This window comes from Manis pentadactyla, chromosome 7, assembly GCF_030020395.1.
Source record: "Manis pentadactyla isolate mManPen7 chromosome 7, mManPen7.hap1, whole genome shotgun sequence".
Taxonomy (NCBI): domain Eukaryota; kingdom Metazoa; phylum Chordata; class Mammalia; order Pholidota; family Manidae; genus Manis; species Manis pentadactyla.
Window position 1 is genome coordinate 19,910,645 of NC_080025.1, and position 9,988 is coordinate 19,920,632.

General features: G+C 50.7%; 1 protein-coding gene across 1 annotated transcript in view; it reads right to left on the bottom strand.

Moving 5' to 3' along the window:
* GSR (glutathione-disulfide reductase) overlaps positions 1 to 6,318 on the bottom strand; it is a 40,568-nt gene extending 34,250 nt beyond the window's left edge. The window contains exon 1 of the mRNA XM_036894210.2: positions 5,984 to 6,318. Coding sequence (XP_036750105.2) covers positions 5,984 to 6,277 — 294 coding nt within the window. The 5' untranslated portion in view covers positions 6,278 to 6,318. The remainder of the gene's footprint in view (positions 1 to 5,983) is intronic.
* Between the last annotated feature and the right edge of the window lie 3,670 nt (positions 6,319 to 9,988).

Consider the following 9,988-nt stretch of genomic DNA (forward strand, 5'->3'; position numbering starts at 1 on the left):
TGGCCCCGCACCCCAAGAGAGTTACACCTGGCGGTATTCAGCAGGACCTCTGAACCCAAAGTCTGTCTTCATGGGTGCGACACATGGGCAGGCTGCCCCTGGAGATGGTGGGGATATGCCTGGAACCCCCCCATGGATGGTGGGGAGGCCCCAGTGGCTGCAGAGGTGGAGAGTACAGCTTCACCTGGGAGCCCCCTATCCATGAGGCTTCCTCTTGGGGAGTCCCTAGTGAGAAACTGGTCTAGAGTAAAGCACCTCCTAGATGGGTGGGCCCCTTCCCAGAATTGGGGAAGGGTTGGAGACACCAGAAGTTGCAGAATTAGCCCTCCAGAAGATAGAAGACTGCTTAGAGGCCCTGAGTGACTGTATGGCAGCCAGGATTGTGGGATGTTTGTTTCTCAAGATAGTGGAAAAGGTTATTGAGAAGAGAGACACACTTCGCCAGGAGAGAGACACACTCCCAGGAGAGAGCAGTGAGGGAGTGGGGAAGCAGGACAGGACAGGAGGGAAGCCAAGCCAGGGAGTGACCGAGGGCAAACACAGTCTCCAACTGAAAATGCATAAGTTACCCCTCAGATGCTGTCCACACCTAAGGAAGGGAGCTGAGCTTTCATACTCAGGTACCAGCCAGGCACTCCTACGCCTCGTTTTCTGTACATGAACCCAAAACAACTTTAGAAGCCCAAGGGCTGCCTTCTGAGGAAAACTGCTTGGGAAGCTATTAGAAGCCAAGCTCAGAAGCTGTGGGGTGGGGCACTAAGAACCAAGAGAAGCAGAGGTCTGGTACACTTTGCTAGAGAAGCAACTGTGTGCCATGCCTTGCTGGCTATGGAGCCCACCACCGCAACAACTCTGACCAAGGTAATGACCACCTATCCCATTGCAGGGTGGGTGCAAGACTGGACTCAAAGGCCATAGAGTGGCGTGGCATAGATGCTTATACTGGCCAAATAGGGTGCATACTTACAGCAGCGTAGTGCCCAATAGCCCCTTAAGTGAAAAACTCCAATGTTTATTGGGGCGAGTGACGTATACCAGTGGAAAGCAGGAAGAACTTGCTTTTGAGCCATTGGCAGCCAAGAGTCCTTATCAGGAGGGAAAAGCCCCTATACCTGAAGATGCTTGGCATACAGATGGCTCCAGTCATGGGCAGCCCCCAAAGTGGAGGGCTGGGGCTTTCCATCCTAAGACTGAGATGATATGGCTGGAGGATGGAGAGGGGAAGAGCAGTCAATGGGCTGTTGTGGGCAGTATGGCTCGTGATCACTCCTCTATCGTTGTCTGCACTGACAGCTGGGCCATCTATTGGGGCTTGACCCTGTGGCTACAGACATGGTACTATGCCAACTGTATGGTTGGTCACTGGCCCCTTTGGGGCAAGGGTTGTGGCAACACCTGTGGGCTTCTGGTCAGACTAAGTCTGTTACCATATATCATGTGACTGGCCATTTGCCTTTGGCATCCCCAGGGATGATGAAGCAGACACACTGGCCCAGGTGTGCTGGCTACAAGGAAAGCCTGCCTCTGATGTAGCCCAATGGCTACACAAGTGTTTGCTGCATGCAGGGCAAAAGACAATTTGGGCTGTAGCACATCAGTGGGGCTTGCTGTTGACCTTTGAAGAAGTCAGCAGAGCCCCAGAAGGAGTGCCTTGTGTGCTCTAAGAGGGACTTACAACAAGTCCTGCAGCAACATGGGACAATAGTAAAGGGGGGCTATATTAAGCCTCTGCCTATATCAGAAGGATATCAGTATGCCATGACTTGTGTAGACACAGCTACTGGACTGTTGTCTGCTTTTCCTGCACATCGTGCAGATAAGCAAACCACCAAAAGGGGCCTAGAGCATCTCTTTGCAGCCTATGTCCTGCCGCAGGTGACTGAGAATGAACAAGGCATCCATTTTTCTGGACATGCATTACAAGAATGGGTGCAGCAATTAGGAATACAGTGGAAGTTTCATGTACCATATAACCCTACTGGGGCAGGCATGATAGAGAGATACAATGGTTTGTTGAAATCTGACCTGAAGCTGGTCACCAGTAGTCTACGGGGCTGGTCAGTTCATTCATGGACAGTGCTAAAGCGTTTGAATGATAAGCCCGAAAGGGAGCCTTGAGCCCTGTGGATATGCTCACACACCTTGCTTCCTCTCTTATACAACGGTGCAAACCAAAGAGGAGTTATTAAAGCTAGGATATGGCCAACAGAGCAACATCCCTGCTGCCAGCCCCAAATGTGTTAAGCCCTGGAGACTGTTGATTGGATGTGGCCCTGGACCAGCGATGGCTGGCCCTTCTGGCACACTGGGGAAAAGTCCTGGATGCTGGCCTCCTGTGTGTTTCTGGAATAACAGCAAAGTGGCCCCCAAAAGTGCATGGTAGTGCACCCAAAATGTCCAGGAGGTAAGAGCATCTTACAGGGAAATACTGTTTTATCTTTACGGCCAGTGCATGTACCTCCCATTGCCCTATATACCAACCCATCTGTAATTCCCACAGGGAGGAGGGTGAAAGTCTGGTATACTAGACCAGGACGAGATCTCATTCCTGCCACTGTCCTATCACAGGACCACTCTCTTGCATGCACCCTACCGGATGGACAAGATTTGCCTATTCTGATATCATTAAAACATGTACCTTACGGCTCTTAAGGTTATTTTCTTCTACAGTCCCTGTGGCCTAGACCTGCCCTCTGACTGCAGTTGCTGCGTGATGATTGCTTTGAAATCCCCAGTTCAGCTGTTGACTGCCTGTGGAATGCTGGAGCTATGGACTTAAGCTGCCTAGGACTCTGAGCCTGGCTGAATCCTCTCCCTTGAGGATTATCATGATTTTATTGCTGTTGTTATTTTATTAGTCAGTTAAAGTGCTCCAGTTTGCTCGCACAGGGGCCACTGCAGAAGATGGGGAGTGCGCAGATTGTGAGGCAAGATTTCTGGAGGGGTGGGCTATGAGTAAAATTGCAATATTTCCAGAATCTCTCGCCTGGCCTTAATGCATCTCTGTATCAACAGGTGTTTCCAAGGAGCGGAGAGAAGCAGTTCATCTCCTTATCTATAGGTGATTACAAGGGTGGGGGGAGGGAGGGTATATCTGGACTGGAGAGGTTTGGTGGGGTCCCTTTTTGTAGCCGGGTCATGAGACACTTGGGTGAGCAGTAGTAGACGACTGCCTGTAAGCAATAACTGGCTTTGTCCCACTTTATTTCTCCCTTTGACTGATTTCGGCTTCAAAGGGAATTTGCCCTAGGCTGGAAACATATTTTCCCCCAAGAATTACATGGATCTTCAAAACCACTTCCAGTTCTACAACCCCATGAGTCTAAACTTTCATCGAGTAAGGCTTGGGACAAAAGTTTTTCCTCATTACAAAAATACTGCATGGAAAATTGAGGAAGTGTAGATAACAACTATACTGTAAGCTCCATGAGGACAGAGGTATCTGCTTCGTTTGTGCTGTGACCCTAGCATTTAAAAAGTACCTAAATACCAGGCATAGGAATTAATAAAGAGTGAACAAAGATAAAACAATTAAAAACAAAACATAACCCCACTGCTCAGGAAATTCTTATCTGAACCTTCCCTGTGAATTCATCTGCAGAACTTTAAAAAATTGCCAAGCTTTAGAATCAACATATTTTGTTTAGGAAAAAACTAGTTGGAGACAAAGAAACTTAAGGGGTAACTCTCTACAGTAGCGCCACCATAAACCACTTTTCCAGTGTCACCCTCCGGCTCAAAACCTTTCCAGAGTTCACCGTGCTTCCAGAAACGACATTTTTTTACCACACTACCTATCAGCTTCCCATCTCTTACTTCTATTAGAGACACCCTCTGCTCCAAATTCAATTCCACAACATACCCTGCCTCTATGCCCTTACCCCGGACCCTACCCTGTCAAAAAATCACATCCACCCCTTCAAGTTCAGAAATATACTATGTCCTTCACAAAACCATCCCGTGGTGCCCAAGTGGGAGTTTGGTACCAACTCTTCTCTTCAATTCCAATTCTTCTCTCCAGGACTGTAACTTATTATGTGACAATCAGCACAGACCACCTCACCTTGAGGTTGGTCGTCTGCATTCTGCTCCCCTATATCATAAATTCCTTGAAATAAGGGGCCTTTGTCTTGCAAATGATTGCATAAAACCTCTTCTCTCAGCGAGCCCCAATCCAAGTACTTAGCACTCAGAATACAAGAAATGAAGATGTGAACAAATGTAACAAACGCTTCAGAAAGCCTCGGTTTTCCCTATACCTGCTTGGAAATCACTGCACCGGAGAAGTTTATTACGGCAACTGTGGCCAGATAACTGGAATCGTTAAACAAACCCAAACCCACATCTCATCAATTGGCTGTATCTCTTCTGATATTCAACACATACCTACACTCTTCCCTCTCAAAACCAGTTTGAGACAAGCCCAAATGAAGGTCATAAAAATGCTAAATAGGGGATTACCCCAAAATATCAATGCTTAAGGGGAAATAAAAGTTGCTGCAGCAGAATGGAGTAATTAAGCCATCGGAACCGAGGAAGCTGTAACTGGCCGACAGTCTGGAACTGGCCTTGCTTACTGTCAGAAGTAGTTTCTCTCTCAATGTGTTCACATTGCTAACAGGAAAATAATGGTCAGCCCCTTCCTGACAAACATTAGTGGAAGCAGGCAATGAGGACAGATGCCACAGGCTAATTTTGACATAGATGGGGAAGGAGGAGAAGAGAAAAGAGATGTACAAAGATGGGCAGTTATCAAGCGCTCTCCCCAGGTTCCAGGGACAGACTCAAGGTATCAAGGTGCAAGCTGATAATTAACAGGGATTTTTCCTTTCCTCTTTTCCACTTTCATTCTGAACTTGAAAAACAAGCACAGGACAATGGGGTCAGCCCTTTCATGCTGCCGATTTTGAATGTCACTCATCTCACACAGGGTTATTGGACAAGGTATTTTGTTAAGGTGACAGATGCATAAGTACATGAAAACAGCCCTGTCCCTAAGGAGCTCCCAATTTAGTGCGACTTAAACATCAGTCTCCCACAGAACTTAGAGAACCCATCTCCAACCCCAGGTTACTCCTGGGTACAATATTATAATATTAACAGCAAGTTTCTCGCCCAAGTCTTGTGACAGAAAAGGTGACACCAATACCTTGAGAAAACATTTTTTTAAATGATGAGTAGTTTCTTAGTCACTGGATTTACAACCCTCTTTGGGTGGGGGGTAGCAATTTAAACACCCCGCTGCCCCAACAAGACAAAATAAACTGAAGCAAAAGGTCTGAGAACTCACTTTATAGTAGATCCTACATCAAGGTAGCCTGTAGTCAGTGGTTATCAACCTTGGCTGCAATTCAGAATCACCTGTGGGGCTTCTAAAAATCCCAACTCCCAGGCTGCACCTCAGCCCAGCGAAATCAGAAGCCATGAGAGCTGAACCCAAGTAGCAGAATTGTTTCAACTACTGAGGTGCTTCGACTGTGCAGCCAAGGGGAGAACCACTGCTGTCACTCTGCCCTTGAAACTGAAAGGAGAGGATCTGCATTTCTCAAGGACACAGACCCCATCCTCCCCCCACCCCACCCCCACCCCCACGCTACAGCTGCAATTTTTACAGATGCAGTTTTATGTTTCGTGATCCTAGGATGAACTCAAGCATGAAATATAATACTCCTCCACCTGCAAAGGGAGGATGCAGGAAAATTATGTAAGATTTTACCACCTGCGGTTAGTGTTGCACCTGGGCTGGGACTGACGACGGTTTAGCTCTGCACTTCTGCCATCTAAACCTGCTGGGATCCTGACCGCAGCGGCGGGTGGGGAACGCGGAAGGCGAGCGCTGGGGGCCCACCCCCCGGCCTGGGCTCACGGATCCCTAGCAGAGAGCACAGGCTGTTCGCGAGAGGCGGAGAGAAAGCCGGGCCGCGGGACAAAGCGCCACAGAGCCAGAGCGCGAGGGGCAGCGCCGGGGGGAGCCGGTACTCACGCACGTGCCGCCCAGCTTGTGGCTCTCCACCACGGCGACCCTGGCGCCGAGCTCGGCGGCGCGACGAGCGCTGGCCAGCCCGCCTGAGCCGCCCCCGATCACCAGGTAGTCGTAGGCCACCGCGCCAGCGGCGGGCGGCGGGCGCTGCGGCGGCGGCTCCGGCTTGAACGCCATGGCGCGGGCGAAGGCGCGGGCCGGCAAAGGCAGCGGGAAGCGGGGGAGAGCGCGCGCCGCCCGCCGCCAGCTCGTTCCCGCACTCGCGCCGGCGCTCAGAGTCCGAGGCAGAAGGGCCATGCACGCGGAAGGGCGCGCCGCCGGGGCGGCCGGGGGCGGGTCCCGGGGGAGGAGGGCGCGCACGCCCCGGGCGAGAGCAGCCTCACTGTGACTAAGCACAGGGGGCGGGCCCGAGGGGCGGGGCATTCACTCTCCGGGGTCCCTGCGCGCCCGTCAAGGAGACAAGCCCCGAGTCCAGAGGTCGCGAGGGCTGACTCCGCTCCCGCCCTCTCGCGAGCACCTGGAGCCCCGCACCCGACGGGCATCACCAGGACGTCGGTTTCTGCAGGTGCAAGGCCCCAGGATGGAAGCTCTGGTTTGCTCCCCCCATGAGCATCCTCTCCTGGGCACCTTAGAGCTGCCAATGGCGCCGACTTCTCGAGAAAGGGAGATTTGCCTGCCCCTATTTTGGAGGATCGTGTTTCTCAAGATTAACTCGCTAGCCCACCTGAGTGCTGATTCCTGGGCCCTATCCCACATCTACTAAATTGGAACTTCTGGGACCCCATCAGTCTACCCTTTAAAAACCACCCTCGGCAGCTTTTGGGTGATTCCTAAGCACATTTAGTTCGGGAAACATTGGGGTATCTTTGTGACCCACAGATGAAGCATAAAGGTAGGGTAGAGAAGGAAACTGGAGGTAAAATTGGAATTTTTCCAGAATCTCTAGCCTGGCTTTACTGCATCTGTCTCCATACAACAGGTGTTTCCAAAAGGGGTGGAAAAAAGTAGCCATCTCCATATCAATAGGTAATTACAAGGGCCAGCCAGGGCTCATCTGGACGGGAGAGGTTGGATGGGGGCCTCCTCTTCTGCAGCCTGGTCGCAAGAAATATGGGACTACTGCTTGTAAGAAATAAACAGGTTCCTCCCACTTTATTTCTCCCTTTGACTGATTTCAGTTTCAAAGGTATTTTGCCCTGAGATTCCCCCCTCTCCCCGAGTTACATCTGGCTGTATTTCAGTTTCAAAGGTATTTTGCCCTGAGATTCCCCCCTCTCCCCGAGTTACATCTGGCTGTAGTTTGCAGGACCTCTGAACCTGAAATCTGTCACACATGGGTGTGACCCGTGGGTGGGCTGTCCCTAGATGGTGGGGAGATGCCCAGAACCGCCCCTGTGGATAGTGGGGAGGCCCCAGTGGCTGCAGCGGTAGAGGGTTTAGCTTCATCCGGGAGCTCTCTATCTGTGGGACTTCCAATTGGGGAGCCCCTACTGGGGAATTGGTCCAGGATAAAGCACCTAATAGAGGAGTGAGGCCTTCCCCAGAATTGGGGAAGGGTGGAGACACCAGAAGCTGCAGAATCAGCCCTCCCTGAGATAGAAGACTGCTTAGAGGCCCTGAGTGGCCGTGTAGCAGCTTGGATTGTAGGCTCTCTTTTCCTCGAGATCGGGGAAAGTGTTATAGAGGAGAGAGAGAGAGAGACACTTCGGCAGGAGAGAGACACACTTCAGCATCGCTTGGAGGAGCCGGGCAATGACCTATGGGATGCCCTTAAGGAAGAGAGACAGTTACTGAGAAGACGGATCATGCTCCTAGAGGATTCCTTAGCAGCAGTGAGGGAGGAGGCAGCCGGAGAAGCCGTGTTGCAGGAGGCCACAGGGTGGGGGAAGGAAAAAGCAGCGCCTTCAGCCCTGGAGATGGTAGAAGAGATGTTGGGAGAGGACAAGGGGGTGGAGCTGAGGGCCGATCTGTTGCGAGGCCACTGCCCGAGGCACTAGCCTCTTCTGTATTAAATGCCTGCCCTGTTGTAATAAAGAGAATAAAAACACAACCGCAGGCTCCTCAGGGGGAGGACTCCCCTCGCCAGGTTGTAGAGCACTCCATGCTCTGTCCATATACCCAGGATGAACTGGTGGACATGATGGTCCAGTACCGGCAGAAGCCATTGGAACCTCAGCCTACATGGATTTTCCGTCTCTGGGATATGGGGGTGGAAGACATTGTTACGTTGGGTTCAGAAATGGGTAGACTGGCTTCCCCGGCAAATCACCCTTCCCTCGGCCACAGTTACAAAGTGCCCGTCAAACCTCAGGATATCAGGAACTTCTGGATTGGCTGACAGCAGCCATCAGGGTAGTTTGGCCTAATCAGGGTGATTTACCACACTTACCCACTAGCTGGAAAATGTATGCAGAGCTCCAGCAGGTGTTATGGGAACTGGGCATGAAAAATATCATCTGTAATATGGACCCCCGGGGCCCCAGTGAGGAGTTGTTCACTGTAGAAATAAGAAATCTGGTGCTCCATACAGCTCCCCTATCTCTCTTTGGGTCCCTAGTGACTATTCTTAACTCCCAAATAGCGCAAACTGGAAGTGAGGCTGCTCATACTTTAGCAGATCTGGGGAAGGTTGAAACAGTAAGAGCATGGAAGGAAGTACAGGCTACAACTGAATGGGCAGCCCAATAGGATCTTGTTAGAACTGTGGCACCAATTAAAGCCAGAGCAGCAGTTCCACCAACTGAGGTCCAGGACATGGAAGCCTGAATCAAAACCCCATGTCTGGCCTGTGTCCCTGCAAGACTTCCTGGGGTACAGTACTCAGGCTCTGTTTGAGCACTCACCCCCACAGGATGATTGGGCATTGTGGTTCTACTGAAGGAGGGAGTCAAGGTCCCCATCTTGGGGGATGTGGTTGGGACCAGAGGCCACATGTAGCATTAGCAATTCATTGACCCCTGTGAATGTACAACATGTCCTGGTGCTGGTGGACACAGGAGCTGAAAGTTCTCTGATTCATGGCAACCCTGAGCATTTTCCTGGGACCCCTGTGTGATAGATGCCTATGGGGATAAGGCAATTAGAGTGAAGAAAGCCCAAATCCCATTGGGAATAGGGCATTTACCCCCATAAGAGTATATTGTGTACATTTCTCCCATCCCTGAATATATTTTGGGGGTAGATATCTGCAGGGCCTATGGTTATAGACCACTGCAGGTGAGTTCAGACTGAGGATATGTGTGCTAAGGCAGCTCTGAGGGGACATGCTAAGCACCTGCCTGTAGCTCTGTATGTACCTCAGTGAGTGACAACTACTAAGCAGTATAAATTGCCTGGGGGGGCACAAGGAAATTGGAGAAACTGTACAGGAGTTGGAGGTGGGCATCAAGAAGCCCACTCATAGTCCTTTTAATTCCCAAGTGTGGCCAATGAAAAAGCCAGACAGCTCCTGGCGTATGACTGTGGACTACAGGGAAATGAATAAAGTCACACCCCCTTTGCATGCTGCTGTCCCCTCTATAGCAGCCCTTGTGGACACACTCAGTAATGAACTAGCGACGTATCATTATATTGTGGACCTTGCTAATGCTTTCTTCTCTATTGACATAGCACAGGAAAGTCAGGAAGTTTGCCTTCACATGGGAAGGCCAGCAGTGGACATTCCCTGTCCTTCCACAGAGATACCTCCACAGTCCCACCATCTGTCATGGACTTGTGGCCCAGCACTTGGCCACATGGAGGAAACCTTAAACAGTGCAGTTATATCACTACATTGATGATATTAAGCTCACATCTGATTCTCTTTCAGATTTAGAAAGGGGAGTTCCTAGACTGCTGCAACATCTACAGGAGAAAGGATGGGCTGTGAACAGCACCAAGGTTCAGGGACCTGGTTTGTCTGTGAAATTCTTGGGGGTTGTCTGGTCGGGTAAAACTTAAGTTCCTGAAGCAGTTATAGACAAGGTCCAGGCTTTCCCCACATCTGCCACTGGCAGTATTACAAGAGTT